Source organism: Crinia signifera, chromosome 3 (genome assembly GCF_055691185.1).
Source record: "Crinia signifera chromosome 3, ASM5569118v1, whole genome shotgun sequence".
NCBI classification, from domain to species: Eukaryota; Metazoa; Chordata; class Amphibia; order Anura; family Myobatrachidae; genus Crinia; species Crinia signifera.
In genome coordinates, this window is record NC_139219.1 from 35,968,130 (window position 1) to 35,990,458 (window position 22,329).

General features: G+C 43.6%; 1 protein-coding gene across 3 annotated transcripts in view; it reads left to right on the forward strand.

The window, feature by feature from the left end:
* Positions 1 to 22,329, forward strand: part of PLCB1 (phospholipase C beta 1) — a 632,132-nt gene that overhangs the window by 345,728 nt on the left and 264,075 nt on the right. For all 3 annotated transcript variants that reach the window (XM_083175630.1, XM_083175632.1, XM_083175631.1), the window contains exons 4-5: positions 830 to 970; positions 12,774 to 12,853. In XM_083175630.1, coding sequence (XP_083031756.1) covers positions 830 to 970; positions 12,774 to 12,853 — 221 coding nt within the window. The remainder of the gene's footprint in view (positions 1 to 829; positions 971 to 12,773; positions 12,854 to 22,329) is intronic.

Here is a 22,329-nt window from a genome sequence, read left to right on the forward strand (position 1 = left end):
GCGCATCGGGATCACAAGGTAAAAAAACCTGTGCTATCTGCATGCGATTTTGACTATATAGTCAAAATCTAATGTCAAATCTCACCGTGTGTACACAGCATAAGCCTCCTTGATATTCAATTGCTTGCAAAAAGTGAATATTGTCAATCCAATATGGAATACTAAGATATTATAATTTATATATAAAATCCCCACTGGCAGGTTTGCAGATTCCCCACATGTTGGCCAATGATATAAAAAAAGATGAAGATCTTTTTGTAAAAGCTGCTAAACTAATTTAGACCATCAGGCAGATGTGGACCATGTTCATTCACACTGTTTATTTAAAAATATATCTTTAGTTTATAGACTATACTAAGTCAGTATTCATATATACCAACTTTGTGTGTACCGTATATTGTATGTATACTATAAATCTAAGTGTATTATTTTTTCATTCATTTTCTTATATAGTGCAGCAAATGCCATTGTGCTTTACACAACAGTGATAAAATGTAAAACATTTTTTTTTATTATTTTGGCAACAATGATTCAGAAATAGTGTCCAGAAATATCCTCTTTTTGTTCATCTGTTGTTAATTTATATTTTTTTATATATTTGGAACACCCTTTTAAATTGTTAATTTGTTTATCCCAGAAATGGATTTACCCAATCCTTATAATTCTAAATCTGTAGTATGTGTGAGAACGTTTGCATATTTTGTGAATTGAGAGTACAAGATAAACAAGTTGGAGTCTCTGCCAATCTGCTTGGCACAGCCTAGTGTATGTTACTACCATTAAATCTAAATAGATGTGCAATGCTCAAAATTTTTCTTTCTCTTTGTAGGACCCAAAGCTGCGGGAGCAATTGGAAGTTGGGAATTTTGGTGGACGGTTGGAGTATCGAATGTTTACTATTGTCTATGGCCCAGATCTGACTAACATCTCATATCTTAACTTGGTGGCATATCAAGAAGAAATTGCAAAGGTAAATTTCTGTCTACGATCTGTATTTCAATGTAGGAGTATTTACAAATACTGTACAAGTAACACAATAATACTCCTTTCACATCACAAATGTCGGGTTGCACCCGGGAGAGACCTGTCTGGCCTGGGAGTGACCCAGCAAAAAGTTGGGTCGCTGACGTCAGGCAGGGGTGTGTCATCGGGAGTCACGGAGGTGGCAGCAGTTGGAGCTGACGCTGTCTTCAAGTGCTGCCTCCTCCATAGTGTGAACGGGATCCAGGTCGCTCGACACGGGTTTAACCCTCGTCAGAATGCTGGGTTGATGGACCCGGGAAATTAAAAAAAGTCCCTTTCATATTGCAAAGAGACCTGGGTTGACCTGGCAACAACCGGGAATAGACCTGGTTTAGTTTTGCAATGTGAAAGAAGTATAAATAAATGATAGCTTATGTCAATATGTAGTTAGATCTATATTAGCCAACAAATAATGTATTAGTTAATGTGCTTTATTAGTAGTTTTGACACATATCTGAAAATGCTCAGTCTCACTGTGAGCGGAACCAACATAGTTGAGAAGACAGACAGTAAGGGCCAGATGCCCTAAGCTTCAAAAGTGATAAACTGGAGAGTGATAAACAGCCAGCCAATCAACTCCTACCTGCCATGTCACAGGCTGTGTTTGAAAAATGTCAGGCAGGAGCTGATTGGTTGGTTGTTTATCACTCGTCATTTTTTCACTTTTGAAGCTTAGTGCATCTGGACCTATATGACATAGAAATTAGTGACGGCATAGAGGCAGCAATAGTGGGATGTAGGTGCATGCCATGAAATCATGAGGAGGCCTGTAACAAATTACAGGCAATTTCTTAAGGCGTAACATCAGATTTCCTGTAACGCTTAAAAAATTGAAGTGAAAGTACTTACAAATGACTTCTCTTACATCAAAGCCTGCAGTTATCTCCCAGAACTACCAAAACTAGGATCATTTTCAAATATATTGAGTTTCCCTACAAAAACACGTCTAACCGGCGTGATATACAGTATCAAAGTGGGTCTGCTTATCTCATTACTGGATGCTTGTGCACATTTTTTGAGGTCTAAACTATAACGCTTATGTTGACTGATTTATTAATCAAGTTATAATCCTGACTGACTTTGTCTGACATTTACATCTTTCTTGATGGTGTTTTCCCCACGGTGATATGCAGATTTATAGTAATTAAGTCTGTCAAGGAATGACAGGCTTGTGGGGATTTGTGATACATGTTTGTGAACAGTGGAACAGAAGCTTGTTCCAATATTTATATTATATTTACTGGAACAAAGGTCGGCTAAGTTATGTTATCGCTATGTTTTATAATATTAATAAGAGCGACAATGCAAAACAATACAGCTGCACAAATAAAATGGTTGCTTAGTAACATTCATAAATATTGTACATAAATATATATATAATATATGTTAAGAGTTTACCTTCTCAGTATATAGATGTTTGAGATAAAACTATGATTGTGGTTGTAGATGTTTCTTTATTAAGCGTCTAATTTCAGTTCATGGGCCAGATTCTCTAAGCTGCAAAAGTGATAAAATTGAGAGTGATAAACAACCAACCAATCATCTCCTGTCTGATATTTTTCAAACACAGTCTGTCACATGGCAGGTAGGAGCTTATTGGCTGGCTGTTTATCACTCTCCATTTTATCACTTTCGAAGGTTAGTGCAAATGGCCCTATTGTGTAGTTTAACGGCGTCGATATATCGGATGCGATATCGGCCGATATATCAATGCGATCCGAAGCGATTTTTGACCTGTTCATAACCCCACTATCCACTACGCGTGGAGTTGATTTTATATAGTATGGCGAGCGCAGCGAGGCGAGTGGACGTGGATTACTGCGCTCGCCACACTATATAAAATCATCTCCATGCGTAGTGGATAGTGGGGTTATGAACAGGTATAAAAATTGCGGTACTGCTTTCCTAGCACGGCGCCCACGATCTAGATTGTATGTGTGGGGCTGATATCTCAAGCATCTCATGCATCTTATGTGTTTGTGCGGCATAAGATGCATGAGATGATGCAATCGACGCGATCTACGAGATTTTTACATTGGAATCAATGTAAACAGTCCCCAAAACCCCAATTTTATTTGCTAACCCCCCCTCATGGGTGAAATGGCCCCCCCATTGTTAACGCCACCCCACTATTGACGCCAACCCGAAGCGTGGCGAGCGAAGCGAGCCCGCGATGGGCGGCGGTACGCGTCCTCCGACCTTTTCATACCCCCACTATCCACGTCGGCGTGGAGTTGATTTTATATAGTGTGGTGAGCGCAGCGAGCCACCGAGCCCGAAGCGTGGCGAGGGGACGCGGAATACATGTAAAGTAGTCCGCGTCCCTTCGCTGGGCTCGCTGCTCTTGCCACACTATATAAAATCAACTCCACGCCGACGTGGATAGTGGGGGTATGAAAAGGTCGGAGGACTCTTACCGCCGCCCTTCGCGGGCTCGCTGCGCTCGCCACGCTTCGGGTTGGCGTTGATAGTGCTGGTGGCGTTAACAATGGTTATTGGGGGCTCACGATTTTTTTATCTCATGCATCTCATGGATCTCATGCATCTTATGCATCTTATGTATGCATAAGATCCATGAGATTAAAAAATCGGGTCCATCGCGTTGATTGTATGCCTTAAGTACCTTAAACTTAAGGCATACAATCAAGGAGACGGCGCCGTGCTAGGAAAGCAGTACCAAAATTGCTTTGGATTGCATCGATATATCGGTCGATATAGCATCCGAAATATCGGCCGATATCGCATCCGATATATCGGGCGCCGTGAAACTACACAAGTACCTTGATTTCTTTAATACATAGATCTTGTAGACGACCAAGTCTAAGTATTGTCTGTAGGTTTTTGGTTTTCCTATGGCTCAGTAAGATTATTGTTCCTGTGGCTCGGTCGCATGCGCAGACCCCAGATTCTATGGGCTGCAGCCGTAGCAGCCCGTAGAAAGGTGTCCCGGAGGGAGGGAACACCTTCCAGTGGGACTGCCTTGGTGAGTGGCAGGTCAAACTTCCAATAGGAAGTCACTGCCAGTCAAAGTGAAGCCATTGCAGTCTCACAGACTGCATCTGGCTTCACTTATTCAGCACACAGTGGTGGATTTTACCTGGGGGGTTTGCAGTCCTGTAGCCCATAAGTGAAACCCGCTAGTGGTATTATACAATATACATATAGTGTAGTTCTAACATTATTTACCATTTCATGGTAATTATCTTCATCATTCTTTTTGATGACTTTTTAGTTTCTGTGGTAAAATGTATATGTTACATCTGCCCCACGTGCAGTGCACATGGTTTTGTCCATTTGAGAATGAATGTTCCTTTGCAAGTGAACCAGAATAAGGGCCACAATGTAATATACTGTGTTAGAGTAGTATAGTAAGTGTAGTCTCGAGTGGTTTATTATTACACTTTGCTAAGAGGAGAGGCATACTGTAGCTTTGCAATATCTGGGACAGCACGATGACAGAAATATGTCACATTGTTGAACTTTAGGTCAGGTAGTGTGACATTCGCAGTCAGACATGATTAAGATCAGTGTCTGATATTACGAGATAAAACTCTAGTTACTCATCAAATTGCAGAAAGATTGTTGAATAGACAGAACTGTCTCACACGCTCAACCCTTTGAGATTCTGAAATACCAGGATAATAAATAGGTATAGGTTGAAATAATACTCCGCTATTATTTATTTATTTGTTTGTAGTTTGTTCATTGTTGGTTTTATTGTTTGCAACTGCTAAAAAAATGTTTTGAGATGGTTTAGTTGTTTACATTGTGTGCCGTTACATTTTCAGTGAGAGGCGTGTGTAGTGGATGGTAAGGGGTCATCATTTGAATTTATGGCCCAATATAAACTGGAGGGCACTGAAATGTTTCACGATCTCATCATTGAAATGTTGAGGGCACTTTAATCTTACATAATTAGAACAGGGGCACTTTTATGTGGCACAATGTCAAACGGAGGCACTATAGTGTGGTATAATTTGAACTGGGGCACTGTACCATGGCATAATTTGAACTCTAGTGTGCCCTAATGTGGCACTGTAGGAACAGGGGGCACTGTAATGTGGCATGATATGAACTGGGGGCACTGTGTGGCATATTGTTTACATGCAGCCATACAAAGTGGCATTATGTAAACTTGGGAATTACTATGGTGCATAAACTAGGTCACCATAGTTGCCGACTTTTAGGCTGCCCTCTCCGGGAGAGGGCAGCCAGGTCTGTGAAGTAGGGGGCAGGTCCATCTATGGGAGGGAAAGGGGCGGTTCGGGGGCGGAGCCACAGAAGCAATGCTCTATTGGGAGCGTGTCTATAATGATAACAGCATTTTAGCCCCCCCACGTGCAATGCCGGTATTTCAGGCATTGCACGGCGGGGCTAAAATGCAGCGACCGCTTCATTTAACCCGCGGACTCCCCGCCGAGGGGCAGTTTGCTAGAGGTGGACAGTAATGCGGGAGGGCTGCCAGGAGGGGGACCCGATTTCCTGGACCCGACTGGCCATTCCGGGAGGGTAGGCAACACTGTAGGGCACTTATACGGGAATTAACAACAGCAAGGGCACTTTGATGGGAAATAACAATAACTAGGGCACTGCTATGGTTCAAAAATTGAGCTAGGGCACTATTATGTCGCATAACATGATTAACTACTGCAAAGAGGTAGCTGTTTATACAACTTAGAACAGGGGGCCCTTCAATATATTGCTATGGGGGCCACAAAGTTCTGGTTATGCCCCCCTGGTAGAGGAGGACATTAAATGGTAGATCTATATCACAGCATACAATCCACCTGGCTGTGTATTCACTATAAGGAAACGGAACCTGGCCCATATTAAGTATGTTGGTTAAGTGACATTGATTTTCTATAGTAGAAGAGATGCAGTGTAATCAATACCATATATTATTTTTGTAAACAGTAAACAATAATAATTACAAATGTAAGTTGGTTGTTTTTAATATCCTCATAAATAAGTCTATGATACACTTTTTATAACCCTGCAATTACTGAAATAAGATAAATTAAGCTGCCAGTTCCGTGATATCCCTTATAACATTTAATTACCTGTCATTGGGGTCCGTCTATTCCTGTGATGGATTGTAATTGGCGATCGCCTCTTTGGCAACAAAGTGCTCTAAAGTGACAACTAACTACCAGTGGGTCATTGTTAGTTGGTAATACAATCATTTAGTCTTTTCCATCTTTCACATCTTTCACTTTCCCTACTGTTTTATCATACCTCCCAACTATCCCGTTGTTCGCAGGACCGTCCCGCTTTTTTGGGACGGTCCCGCGTCCCTCCTGGGGCTGGCAGTGTCCCGCGACAAGGGGGGGGGGGGCAGTTGGGAGTCGCGCGCTCATTAGCTTAGGCCACGCCCCTTTTCGGACACGTGCACGGCTCCGCCGTGCGAATCTCCCTACTTTAGAGGAACAGAAGTTGGGAGGTATGTTTTATGTAAGCAGAGTTAAACTTCTAAGCAACAGTATGTACAAAAGGGACAGTACAGAAACCAGGGGCTACATTTACTAACTTAGCCCCTGGCAGGTTTGGTGTCTTTCCAAAACCGCCACAGGTATTCAAGTCTATTAGGTAGTATTTACTAAGCAGCGGTTTTCTGTCTGAAGTGAATTTGACGTCGATACCCATCAGCTAGCAGATGACAGCCCGCTGTGGCGGGCGTGATTTGGTGGCGGTTTCTATTGAAACTACTGCTGATGAAAAGATATTCTAGTTCTATTCATGTCATGGTACTTATATAGTACAAATGGGGGTTATTCAGACTTCATCAGTGCTCTGCTAAATTGCAATCAGGTGTACACCGCCCCACCAGAGTGAAATCCTGCCCTGTGCAAGCCTGCAAATTGCCTAGCACAGCTTGCGAAAATGACCTGGATCGGCGATTCCCAGCAAATCCATTTACAAGCCGTTCATCATCAAATGATTTTTCCGATGTGTGCAGTCTGTGCGTAGCCCAGGACTTACTCGGTGGTTGTGATAGAAACAGCCTGACACTCACAGAAAATGTCCCGTCACCGCCCACAAATAACGGCTTTCCGTCAATCAACTTGTGCATGGCTACGATTCGAAAATGTGCAGGATTCTATCGCAGGAAGGCCTCACGCAGTGCCCTGATTAACCAATCGGCTAAAGCCAAAGTCTCCTACACACGCCACAAGCATTAGATCCTACCTGCCAGTTGTATATCCTATGTTACATGCACATGAGCTGTATGAATGGCAAATCCCTGAGCACCCATTCATGTGTGTATAGCAGCATTATAAGGGGAAATACATATGTATTAGCCTAGGGCACCTTGACCCATAAAATCAGGTTCAAGGTGCCCTAGGCTGATTTTTTGCGCATGCGCAATCTGTTGATAATTGCTAAGCCTGCAAATTCACAGCTATGCAACTAAGTCTGGATACACCACCCTACAACCGATCAGGGTTATTCCTAGGATTTGCAATAAATGAATTGGTGTGGACAGTAGCGCTTGAAGATGACATCATCTCTAAGCATCTACTGTGCGCCGGAAGAGCTGGGTCACTGGTAGACCTGGTCCGGTGTAGTGGATGATGACTCAAGAATAACACGGGTTGTCACCCATGTGTGAACCGGGGTAAAGTACAGGAAACCCCAGCTTCAACCCATCCTCGGTCTCACCGGTTCTGAGCCAGAGTCAAACCTGGGGTTTATGTCTGAAAGGGGGTATTACTAATATATCATACGTGATAGCTGGTACTGCTTGACTGAGACACCAATGAAACAATGAATAAAAAATTTATTTCAACAGTGCTCCTAGTGGTCAAGGCTCGTTATTATAATTAATAAGACTAATCTGCGTTCTGTACACTGCATCGATACAATACTAATTCTACCAAGTAACAGCGAAACATTTCTAAAGCTGAATACACACTGAATTTTATATCGGCAGGGCGTATTGATGTAGCGAATACACACTGACCGATATTGTTCAAGATATCGGTCAGTGACCTCACCTGTCCCCCCCTGCACCATACATGTAGTCCTTGACGATATTGGCCGTAAGCATCGTTACCAATATTGGATGCACACATCGGATGATATGCACACAATATCGTTAACCATCATGATATTGTCCCAGTGTGTACTCCGCTTTAGACAGAAGAGTACATTTGTTAACCCAATCAAAACAACAACAAAAAAGAACATAGCGTATTGTTCTTTATTTTAGGGCGATATGCCTTTAAGGTTCTATTTTAATCGTAGCCACACCAGATTAACCGCACTTGAAAAAGCCGATAAATAACTTCCCTGTAAGCCAGCAATTATTAACGAAGATTCATTCACTGTGCCAAATTTTCAGCTGATTATTCATTTCATTACCGCTATTTACATTCAGAATTTCACATATTTGTATGTTAAATATTTGCTATTTAGTTACTAAATTGTCCATGACAAAGTGAAACTCTTTTACTAAACTCCGTGTGAAGATTAATGTCTTCCTCTTTGACAAATGGGCTTCCATGACGCTCTACCTGCCTTCTCAGGCACTGGTTAATAGGACTCTGGTATTGAGCATTTTTTATTGAGAGGGACATAAACTTGAATTACTGCTCCAGTTAGAGGAAAAGAGAGAGACATTATTTCTGGGCTGCTCATTATTAAAACAACTGTGCTGTGTTGGAATTGCATTTCCAGGCTAGACGATAGAAGGTTTAATCAACATTGTGAGAAATGGTCCTGCTGAAATTGTGAGCTATAGTCTGTTGTTATAAACCCCCCTATCTATCTATCTATCTATCTATCTATCTATCTATCTATCTATCTATCTATCTATCTATCTATCTATCTATCTATCATATCTCCTCTCTACATATGGAAGTATTCAATCTCGGCCCATATTTCCTCCAGGCATATATACTGTATCGTATGTTTTTGACTACAATAGGTCGAATTTACATTTGACCTAATCAATGTCAGCTCCGCTTTTCCTGACAGTTGGAAAATCTGTGCATCGGCCAAAACGGTCACCGATATTAGAAACCGGCTGTTCTGATGTCTGCATAAAGATAATAATTCATGTTATTGATTGCGTAAACCCTGTCTTTCCACTACTGTTCTTTGGTATTATTTGATATGTAAACCTGGTACCTGATGCTTCAATAGAAACTTTTTATTAAAGAAAGCAAAATAGTTGCCAATATTAGAAAACAGCCATGGATTTGACGATCTAGCGCCCAATTGCGACAATGCAGATTCGACTTTTTAACAAAATCTGCATAGGTGAAATGGTAGGGATTAAAAATGGACAGATATTTCCGCCAAGCGAGATTGAATACCCCACATAATGGGCAAATACCATGGATGGGTCATATGTAATAGGGTCCAAGTTTGCCAGAGGTGCGGGGTACTGGCCATTCCCTAAAAGCGGCAATCATTAAAAAGGCAAAAGCCAACCTGGTTTTGCCATTTAATTGAATGCCTCTTTAAAAAAATAAATGTACAGGATTGGCTGACATGGAACCTTTTGCATATGCCCCCATATCTGCATTCCTTCCTTTTGGAGGAAACCTTTCCTTTTTCACCCTTTAAATGTTGGGCAGTTGACTACACTGCCAGATGAGGCTGACCAATGATCAGATCAGATCATTTGGGCCTGTGAGAACATTTTTCATGCCCAACTTCATTATTTCAATCATAGAACGCAGCACTGTACAGGTAATGGGGGTTGTTTAGACCTGATTGCACAGCTGCCAATTCGCCGTGCGTGCGATAATCGAACATCTGCACATCCGTACGACTTGTAGTACTCATGCGATAAAGTCCTGCTAATTTTTTTATCGCTGGCTGTACACAAGTTGATTTACATGAAGGCAGCATTTAGGGTGGTAAATGGCGGTCTTCTGGAAGTGTCAGGGGAAGTTTTAGGTCTTTTAGGGGCAGCTGTGTGATGTCAGCTTTGGCCCTGATCAGCCTGTTTTTATCACAGCCGCCTAGTAAGGGTGCCCATACACTGCTGCGATGTCTCGCAGCAGTGTTCAGACACCCGATACCCCTGCAAGCCGCCGGGACCTTACCGGCGGCAGGGACGCATGTAATCCGTTGTGATGGATCGCATGCGTCCCTGCTTCCCGCCCGCCTCGCCGCCTGAAGGGAGGTCCCAGAACAGGTGGTCGGGTCCGATGCACATGAGACCGCGCATCGGACCCGACTGCATGTCAGGGAGAGGCGATATGGTCCGATTAACGGGCCGATTGGTCGCAATCGGCCGAAATCGGACCAAATCGCCTCAGTGTATGGGCAACCTAAGTCCTGGGCTACACACAGACTGCACACACTGGAAAAATCATTCAATGTTTTTTTTGGTACTTATATGTTAGTTGGGCGCCCACTAAGCTATTTGCTTAGTTTTACGCGTCCCCTCGCGGGGCTCGCTACGCTCGCCACAGTTTATAAGATCGACTCCATGCTGACATGGATAGTGGGGGTATGAGCGTACTAACTGTGGGCGCCCAACTAACATATAATTACCGTTTTATTTTTATCACTACTCGTCACAGTGATATCCGATGTTTAATGGGCTGTTCCCTGGCAACAGTGGCCGTCAGTTTCCTGTCCACCCTGAGATAGCATTAGCAGTCCCATATTTTCGCACTTTCTCTAATACAGTGTGATTTGCAGGAGGTGCTATAGTATTTATGAAGATTTATACTGTAGTTTAATGGAAAGAATGTGCTCAAACACCTTTTCACAATTATAGAATGAAGGTAGCGGTGGGGGACCTATGATAGGTATTAGGTAATACCCTGTACATCAAAAAGGCAGAGGCTGCTTGTAAAACACCAATAGTACAATAAATAGTTACTGACCCAGCGAGGGCTGGCAGGAAATACTGTATAGGAGCTGTGAGTAAAGGAACTTTTGGAGGCACAGATAAATGTCAGGACATACAATTCCTAGAACCCTGCTGGATGTGCATGCCTAGCACGTCGTTGTAGTGTCACAGACACAGTTGGCTACTATTAAATATTTTATTACTTTCCAGGTGAATGATGGGAACCATCATGGAACTGCAGCAAACATAAGTGCAATGCTTAAATGTTCTACTGTATATTGGAACACATGAAAGACCATATAAACCCTTTCACAGTAAACGTCAACTTTCTACTCCAGGGTCCAGAGGTGGAACTACTATTGGTGCAACAGGTGCATTGCATCCAGGCCCCTGAGGACTAAGGGGCCCATTGTTACCCAGTCCAGCAAGGACTTCTTGCGTTGGGAGAAGAGGAAGGGGCCTATATGATTTTTTTGCAAATGTGCCTGCCACTCACAGGTTCCACCACTGCCAGGGATATATACTGTAACATATGTCCCTCCGACTGTTGTAGAGCTACACATACCAGCATGCCATGCAACAGTTTTACCATGACTTAATAGGAAAACTGTGGCAGGGCATGCTAGTATATGTAGTTCCTTTGAGTAGGCCTGGTTTGGGGCAATAGGCAGAACATCTACAATTTGGGGATCGTGTCCCTCTGTCCTGATAGGGACAGGTTTGTCCTGGTTGGGCCAGAAGCTTGGAATGTATATCCCACACACAGTGGTGAACAGGTGCTGCTCTCATTCAAAAGGGGTTTAATTGACATGTGTAAGGGATAGGGGCTGTTACGGACACCGTAAGCTCTGTTACTGCCACTGTGACACCTACCCTTACTTGTTTCTTATTACATTGCCCTTTGTTCTTGTACACAGCTTAAAAATGTAGGATGTTTAAGAATGTATTAAGCATCAATGGATGCTTACTGGCCTACTCTTGTCCAGGAGGCTCCCGCATTTCGAGCGGTGCTCCCGGCCACCCTGGAAGAGCAATCAAGACTCCCGCAGCTGCTCACCATCAGCCGGGGTTTGCCCACTTACAGAGTAAAGTGAGAGTTTGATGAATCGATTTGCGGTAAATCACTGCATCATAGCCACGCAGCCACTTTGCAGTGTCCATAATATCGCCATTGTATCACAGAGGTTGTGGGGGAGGGGAAAGGGGGGCATGATGACATATGATGATGGGCTGCTGTGGCAGTTTTAAAATTCACTACGAAGGCTTGCTGTGGGTGAGCTCTGTGTGATGCACAAGGCAGATTGTAAGGCACATCCCAAATAGAAACATCCAGGTTGACTCTGCCGGGATGGAGCTGGAAAGAGTGGTGCAAGAAAGGCTGGGTGGAGCTGAGACTTTTAAAAGAAGGATTGGGGAGTGGTAGCTGTGATTGTGTCACTGTAGACAAGCTCCTCCTCTTCCTCCCTTGCAATGCCAAGATTACCTGTAAAGCAGGGGGCATGGCTACGATGACGCGAGTCAGCCAAAATCGCATCATCAGCCACTCGGACCACCACTTTACTTGCTAAGTTGGTGGCTGTGCAGTGGAAGGTCTCAAAAAAAAAAAAAAACGGGAGACTTGCCTGTCCTTTCAGAGGGCCAGGAGGAAAGTGTGCATAGAAAGTAACTGCGCCCCTGCAGATTTTACACTTCACGATCGACCTTTAGAGACTTCAGACGATGGCAGTACAGTATGTTGTCTCGTTACTTGTGTAATGTATATTTTGCTTTTGTTAAGTGTCCACAGGTAAGAATGACACCAGACGTTGCTTACACCAGTGTTGTCTCCTTACCATGCAACATAAAAATATTTGCTTGGCTACAAAAGAGAGAGCCTACTAAACATTGTATGGGTTTTGTACTTTAGCTAAAGCATGTTTATTTTATATCTACTTAGGAGTGGACAGATGAGATTTTCAATCTGGCAACAAATTTGCTGGCACAGAACATGTCCCGGGACTCATTTCTGGAAAAAGCGTAAGTAGCTTTGTTATTTACGGAGACCAGGATGGCTGACGCGTTCCAAGCTAATTTCCTTTTTTCTTTTGTTTGACATTTTACCCTTCATTGTTTATGATGGAATAAGATGTCACTTGTATAAACATCACTTTTCCTCCTGGAAGTATCCGAGAGTATCTGCAATATTGAACAGACAGAGCACAAGTTTTATAAATTAAATATTTATCAAGTATATAGTGTACTTAAGACGAATATGAATTGGATATATTTACTAAGCCAGGAATTTGGTTTAATTTATTTAGTGTTTTCCCTTCTTTTTGGAGAGATTCGGATGAGGAAGCAGCTGGGTCTTCTAAATGCATTCTGTACTTAGGGAGATGTGCAACACTGTGTTTATGCAGAAGGAACACAAACATTAATCTCTTAGGGCCTGGTTTTGGGAGTACAGCAGGAACCGGCAAGTAACCTGGACAATCCTTGCTGCAGTGCAAAGGGAGGTATCCAACATCCCAGCATTCAGGATCCTGAAGGTCAGACTCCCAATAGTGGAACCTGAAGGTCACAATGCCAACAGTGAACATTAGGAGAAGGGTTATACACGGGCCAGTGTAAGGCTTTTGGGCACCCTAAAAAATGTTTTACCATCCCTCCTCCCAATCCCTTGGCACCATAGGCAAAACTCCAACCTACTAAGAGGTGGTGTCTTAGAAGTTCCACAGCCACCAATTGCATTAATAGGCCACAGCCGCAACCTTATTTATAGACATCCTTAATTTTGTGATAGGCAGACTCAGTTGCACCACTTAAGTTACATAATGGTAGAGCTGGCCCTTGTTAGACACTAGGGATAGAATTAAGGCCCCATACACTTTTCAGACTTGTCGTAGGCACAAGTCTTACCAGTATTCCTTTTAATTGCCCTCAGGCAGCTCCCCTGGAGGTCTTCATCCAACTTGGCACTTGATGTTCCATTTTTTACATGTGATTTAGGGTTAGGCTGCAGGAGATGACGGTTCCGGTTAGTCTTCAGGAGGGGGCAGTTAGGGTTAGACTGTGAAAGGGAAAGTTAGGGTTAGGCTGCGGTAGGGGGTGGTTAAGGTAATGTGGGGTACACACCAGGACGACCATCGTGAGCGGGTCGTCAGTGTTTCTTCCGACCTGCTCACGATGACACGGGGGGCACGACCCGCTCACGATATGCACCGGGTCCGATCTGATGGCGACCCGCACCCGGGAGCATGGTCGTTCTTCAGATCCTACCTGCAGCAGGTAGGATCTGAAGAACGACCGACCCGCGGGACCGCACATCGGATCGGTATTGGTCCACACCAGGACAGAAAAGAGCCCAATCACCACACGATCTACATCCAATCTGTTGGAATTGGATCTAGATTGATGGGATCGGACCCTTGTCGTCCTGGTGTGTACCCAGCATAAGGCTGTGGAAGCGGTGGTTACGGTAAGGCTGTTGGAGGGGTGGGTTAGAATACCAACCGGGATCCTAAACGCTGGCACATCATGCCCAACCTGGTGCAAATAGTTATTATTTTTGCAGCAGGGATTTTCATACATTGGCCCACAAATGCTTGGCAACTTTATATTCGCAATTCAGATTTTCAGGGGCCCTAATCTCAGACTGAACTGTTATTGTCAAAGCGTATATAATAAAGAACTGACCTTTTTTTCTATAAATGACATTTATCTCTAATACGGAGCTGCCCTGGTTCTGTGGTGTCTTTTACTTGTAGAGGCACTAATCTCATGTATGAAACTGTTCCTGTCTTCTACTGACATTTATCTCTTGTACAGACTGTTCCGTCTTCTAGAACTTTTCTTGTACTTTTCTTGTCTGATGCTGAAATGTCTGGTTGAAAACTTGATCTCCAGTAAAGGACTGTTCATTTAATATTATATATAGCACGCACATATTCCACAATGCGTCTGTTATTCACACCAGCCTCTGCCCCAATGGAGCTTACAATCTATATTCCCTACCACATGGACACACAAAGTGGCTGTTGTGGATCAGCCATGGAAACCGAATATTACTACCATTTGTTAATGGGAGAATCTGTAGAGCTAATGCTAGTGACACCCATTTATATGATGCAGGCTGTTGTCCATGCTGTGTGGGTGGGGGATAAACCCTCGAAAACACTGGGGGGGGGGGGGGGGGGCATATAAACTTCATACAGATAAGGCATTGAGCAGGGAATGACCAGGAACCCTCTGCAGCATGCAGAATCCACATTCATTGGATGGTCCCATCTCATGGTCCAGGTTCAGCTTTGGGTGCACCATTGGTGGCTACAGTGAAAGCTGAGCAATACCAGGTGGGAGGAGCCATCCCGTCCCCTACTGCAGGTGTTAGCAGGGCTCGTAGGCCAGAGCGATTAACTTTGCAGCAGTAGGTCACCCTAGGATCCCACTGTTAACATCACAGGTGCTGCTGTACATAAGGGCTTGTAGCCCGGAGGCAGGTGACTCCATTGTCTCTAGGACAGTGGTTCCCAAACTTTTTTGAATCACAGCACCCTAGAGTATCAAAATTTCTTCATGACACCCGTAGGCCAAAGTTTTTTGAGAAATTAAAAAAAAAACCATTGAATTAAGTTAATTGTGTTTAGATGTCATCCTTAAAGTTGAGACACAGGATTCACTTTTGTTTGTCCACATACTGTATGTTAAGATTGGAACCCACAAGCATTGGTGGTACTTGTTTCCTAGCACGGCGCCCATCGCATAAGATTGTATGCTTTAATTAAGGCATACAATCTTATGCGATCACATACAATTGAAAAGATTTTTAATTGTATGTACAATATCGCATCTTATGGATCTCATCTTATGGATCTCATGGATCTTATGCATCCATAAGATGCATAAGATCCATGAGATCCATAAGATGCCATAAGATAAGAATCGTGGGCGCCGTGCTAGGAAATAAGTACCCATTGGTTTTGCCTGTTAAATGAACAATAAATATTTTTAATTGGTCCTGGACCACCAACCCGGGGCACCCCAGGGTGCCACAGCACACAGTTTAGGAACCACTGCTCTAGGTGTTATGCCCATACATAGTGATACAAATGTCCAGTATGGAACTATTACTTTCTCTAACAGTGCAGATATCCAGTATTGTACTATTCCATCCTCTAACAATGCAGATATCCAGTATGGCACTGTTCTGTCCTCTAACAGAGCAGATATCCAGTGTGGTGCTATTCCATCCTCTAACAATGCAGATATCCAGTATGGCACTGTTCTGTCCTCTTACAAAGCAGATATCCAGTGTGGTGCTATGCCATCCTCTAAATGTGCAGATATCCAGTGTGGTACTTTCCATCCTCTAGCAGTGCACATATCCAGTGTGGTACTATTTCATCCTCTAACAGAGCAGATATCCAGTGTGGTGCTATTCCATCCTCTAACAATGCAGATATCCAGTATGGCACTGTTCTGTCCTCTTACAAAGCAGATATCCAGTGTGGTGCTATGCCATCCTCTAAATGTGCAGATATCCAGTGTGGTACTTTCCATCCTCAAGCAGTGCACATATCCAGTGTGGTACTATTTCATCCTCTAACAGAGCAGATATCCAGTGTGGTGCTATTCCATCCTCTAAAAGTGCAGATATCCAGTGTGGTGCTATTCCATCCTCTAAAAGTGCAGATATCCAGTGTGGTACTATTTCATCCTCTAGAAGTGCACATATCCAGTGTGGCACTGTTCCATCCTCTAACAGTGCACATATCCAGTGTGGTACTATTCCATCCTCTAACAGTGCACATATCCAATGTGGTACTATTTCATCCTCTAACAGTGCACATATCCAGTGTGGTACTATTCCATCCTCTAACAGTGCACATATCCAGTGTGGCACTGTTCCATCCTCTAACAGTGCACATATCCAATGTGGTACTATTCCATCCTCTAACAGTGCACATATCCAGTGTGGTACTATTCCATCCTCTAACAGTGCACATATCCAGTGTGGTACTATTCCATCCTCTAACAGTGCACATATCCAGTGTGGTACTATTCCATCCTCTAACAGTGCACATATCCAGTGTGGTACTATTCCATCATCTAACCGTGCATATATCCAGTGTGGTACTATTCCATCCTCTAACAGTGCACATATCCAGTGTGGTACTATTCCATCCTCTAACAGTGCACATATCCAGTGTGGCACTGTTCCATCCTCTAACAGTGCACATATCCAGTGTGGCACTATTCCATCCTCTAACAGTGCACATATCCAGTGTGGCACTGTTCCATCCTCTAACAGTGCACATATCCAGTGTGGTACTATTCCATCCTCTAACAGTGCACATATCCAGTGTGGTACTATTCCATCATCTAACCGTGCATATATCCAGTGTGGTACTATTCCATCCTGTAACAGTGCACTTATCCAGTGTGGTACTATTCCATCCTCTAACAGTGCACATATCCAGTGTGGCACTATTCCATCCTCTAACAGTGCACATATCCAGTGTGGTACTATTCCATCCTCTAACAGTGCACATATCCAATGTGGTACTATTCCATTCTCTAACAGTGCACATATCCAATGTGGTACTATTCCATCCTCTAACAGTGCACATATCCAGTGTGGTACTATTCCATCCTCTAACAGTGCACATATCCAGTGTGGTACTATTTCATCCTCTAACAGTGCACATATCCAGTGTGGTACTATTCCATCATCTAACAGTGCACATATCCAGTGTGGTACTATTCCATCCTCTAACAGTGCACATATCCAGTGTGGTACTATTCCATCCTCTAGCAGTGCACATATCCAGTGTGGTACTATTCCATCCTCTAACAGTGCACATATCCAGTGTGCTACTATTCCATCCTCTAACAGTGCACATATCCAGTGTGGTACTATTCCATCCTCTAACAGTGCACACATCCAGTGTGGTACTATTCCATCCTCTAACAGTGCACATATCCAGTGTGGTACTATTCCATCCTCTAGCAGTGCACATATCCAGTGTGGTACTATTCCATCCTCTAACAGTGCACATATCCAGTGTGCTACTATTCCATCCTCTAACAGTGCACATATCCAGTGTGGTACTATTCCATCCTCTAACAGTGCACATATCCAGTGTGGTACTATTCCATCATCTAACAGTGCACACATCCAGTGTGGTACTATTCCATCCTCTAGCAGTGCACATATCCAGTGTGGTACTATTTCATCCTCTAGCAGTGCACATATCCAGTGTGGTACTATTCCATCCTCTAATAGTGTCTGCAACATATTTAATATCTAGCAAAGACTATAGGAGACAATGTAATGTCCTTAAGCACATTGCTCCCATTGTTGCTGCTATCATTTGTTATCACTGAGCTGTAACACACTTTAGTATGTGAACTATTAGTTCAGTTAATAATTTAGTACACTGACACATTTACAGAATAAACATAACAGTTATGGGCGGCCTTTGATGTAGGAGACAAAGGGTTGAAATCCCACTTCAATTGTTCTTTCATTTGATGGATAATGCTAGAGAAACGTACTAACAATAGAAATAAAACATTACAGTCATAATCTGCAATCTGCTTTCAGATGCCAGGGCAACAAATTACCACAAATACAAGGGGCAGTGAGGAATTAGCAGCAATTATTCGGATAAGATGGAGCGAAATCCAGAAACCTGACATGGTTCAGAAGCAGTCAGCTCAGATTGAAGAATAAAATACATATGTGTCCACATACAGCTTTAGCATTTAACAGCACTTCTAGTCATGCCATGGCGCCACTCGGTAGTCTGTTTTGCAACTTTTCCCTTCTTATTTGCAAAACGCTAGCAAATTGGATGCACAAGCAGCTTTTACTGATTTTACTGATTACAGTGATATGTGGCATGCCTACATTCTGTGTGTGACTGCAGCTATATCTGCATACAATATGCTTGAAACACTGTAACATTCCATTTCTTATGCAGATGCAACAATAGCGCAAATGATTTTAATCTGTAGGAGCTGTTTGTCCTGAAGCAGATTCAGACCTGATCGCATGATCAGGGATTCGTCGCCCCGCCAAAGTGTCCCGTGCAAGCCTGCTAATTGCTTAACGCGGATTGTGAAGAATCAGAGGCCTGTGATTAGCTGCCAATCCATTCAGAAGCCACTGCCCATCAAATTATATTCCCATTGTGTGCAATCTGTGCGTAGCCCAGGACTTATGCTGGGTACACACCAGGACGACTAGGGCCCAATCCCCTCAATCTAGATCCAATTCCGACCAAATGGATGTAGATTGTGTGCTGATTGGGCCCTTTTCTGTAATGGTGTGGACCGATACCGATCCGATGCGCGGTCCCGCGGGTCAGTCGGTCGTTATTGAGATCCTACCTGCTGCAGGTAGGATCTGAATGACGACCATACAGCCGGGTGCGGATCGCCATCGGATCGGACCCACTCACGGTGCACATCGTGAGCGGGTCGTGCCCCCCCGCGTCACCGTGAGCGGGTCGGACGAGACACTGACAACCCGCTCACGATGTGCATCGTGAGCGGGTCGTCCTGGTGTGTACCCTACATTAGAGACAGGCAGATGGTGACTGGAGTTGGCATCACACGACTTTCCCTAAAGCTCATTTACCTTACACTCCCAGAAAACAGCCCGTTACCACCAGGGCCGGTGCTAGGGTGTTCGACGCCCCCCTGCAAACTAAAAATTTGCGCCCTCAATGCCTGCTGAAGGCGCATGATGAAAAAACACGTAATGGGCTTAGTAGCAGCAATACCATATGTACATATGCAGACACTTTGTTGTCCTGTGTTAGAAAATTAATTGATCCCCCCCCACACACACACACACATCAAAACCAGTGATAGTGCGGTGCGATAGGTCAAAATTTACACCATAATTTACACTGTAAATCCCATTACACATGATTGCCACACACCGTAGTGCCCATAACACATTGTCACACACCATAATTCCTATTACATATTATAACCCACTGTAATGCCTATTACACATTATGCCACAACCGTAATGCCTATTACATATTATAACACACGCCATAATGCCTAATACATATTATACCACACACCGTAATGCCGGTTATATATTATGCCACATAAGTGGTGCTTACCTACATGCTCACTGCCAGGAGTTACTTGCTCATTGCCAGGGATTTCTTGCTCAAATGCAGGGGTTACACGCTGCTTACTAGGTGTTTCATGCTTGTTGCCACGGAGTTACCATTAAATGCTTATATGGTAAAGGTAGACAGCAGTTTTGGCAGTACTGGGGCAAGGAGGGGGTTAGGGTCAGGCAATTTGTATATATGTGTGTGATAACTTACATTTAATTTGTGTGGTTTTAGATAAGCATATTTAATTGCTTTTAAAATAAGCATTTATCTATTATAACTGCTTTCCCTGGTGGTCTAGGGTGAAAGCACTCAGCGAGTGTTTATTACCAGACAACCTACCCTTCTCCCCAGTACACCTAACCCAGGCAGTGAAGAGAAAGCAGGACTGTTCCATGCTGTAGCTGCAGCTCCAGACGTGTCCCGCACATGTCACACAGGCAGCAAAGCAACATTGCAGCTGCCCCAGCGGTGTCCAGGCTATTGCTGAAAATACTGGTAACTGGGACACTCGCGGTGGGGAAGACCCGATTAAGCAATAGCCAATGAGGTAGTCCCCTCTGCGTTGTTGCTGTGCTTCCGGCACCGCTGTCTGTATGACAGGCGCAGTACAGGAGGCACCGTGTCCCGGCAGAGTGGTAGTGCATTGAGAGGCTTGAGTGCCTCTTCAGTCCGGCGCCTCCCTACACCGCAGGAGCCGCTGAGTGGGTAGCGCCGGCCCTGGTTACTACCCCCAAGCGCTGGATTCCTGTCAATCAACTTACGATCGACTAGAGATCCTTGCAGCTCTTTAAGGAAAAATCTACCCTCTCAGTGTGCAGGGTTCTCACAAGGAACTGAATCTCAGCACTTGTGGACTAGTGGATGGGCAGAGTGTCCAGGCTGGGCTATGAAGGGCATAGGGCATCACACACTTGTGAACAGCACTGAGCTTGCTGGGACTGTGATAGAGATAACAATTTTCATAGAGAATGGGGTTATCACTCTCTAATAAATAGAACCCTATGGTGCTAAATTCTCATGGAAGTGCTGCGCAGTGATGTCATATCACATTGCTCCCAATGTAGAAGCTACTACAGGTGCTGTGCAGTACTGTAATGTGCATATAGATTCATCATGAAACCTCTGCTATTTGACCGGACCGGATAAGTGATATTTGGGAACACTTTCAAACTTTTATTTTTTGTGAGAGAAGATCCTGCTCTGGATTTTAACTTGGCTATTATAGCTGCTTGTGCGCATAAAGGGCCACACATTCATACTTACACTTGGGAAGGACAGAAGGTCTTTTGGGACCTTTTACAAAAGGAAATGGAAATGCATTCTGGGAAATAATATGCAGTACAAAATACACAAGAATAGAAGAGAGCGCACTGTGTTGATCTTTGTTATTATTTTACTCAGTAATTATTTAATTCAGTAAATACACAATAAAATCAAAACTATAAAATACATACATTTATACAATAAAATATTAAACATCCGACTGTAACCACTTTGAGCCCGTATTAGTATTTTAGTAACCAACAATAAATCATGGAAAGTTCCAGATTGGTTGGTAAAAATGCAACAGTTCCCTTCTGATTTACAGAAGCTGTAATAACTGTTTATTGCTTAGGCCAGTATTCAATGCCTCTGATTCGCCATATTTTCTGGGGAATCAGGCAATTCCCCGGGTTTACAGGGAATTTTCTCACTGGAAAAACAATTCGCCCTATTCAATGGACACAATTCTCTGCAAATGAAGAGCGAATGTCTGGCGATTCTCTGTTTGTGATTCTCCGCGATTCGCCAGTGGTTTTCAATGGGGTTTTTAGTGGAATTTGCCGAGAGTGTATTCAATGCTGAAGTGGAGAACTGCTTTCTCCAGTGGTTTTCCCCCGGATTCTCCATTTTACATTTGTCATCTTTTTCTGGAGAACTGGAATGTGATCTTTGAAAATAAAGCGTTTTTTTTTTTTTTTTTTTAAATATTTTTTTTTTTTTTTCTGTGAAGGGGCATGCTATTTTTATTCATGTGCTTGCAGCACATGAATATATATATATATATATATATATATATATATATTTTTTTTTTTTAAACAATATATATATATTTTTTTCTACACATTCACCAGCAGGGGGCCAAGCCGGGAGCCGCTCATTAATATTCATATATTCACTGCACACTCGTCCCGATCATTACACATGCACGATCGGGACCATTGTGTAGCGGCTCCCTAACACAGCCCCCTGCCAGCTCTGGGGGCTCTCTCTCTGTCCCCCACAGCCCTCCTTCACCCCCGCAGTGTCCGGCACAGGCAGGGAGGCTTCCATCTCCCTGCCTGCAGCCGTCCCCCAGCTCCCCGGCGGCATTCGCCGGGGGGGGGT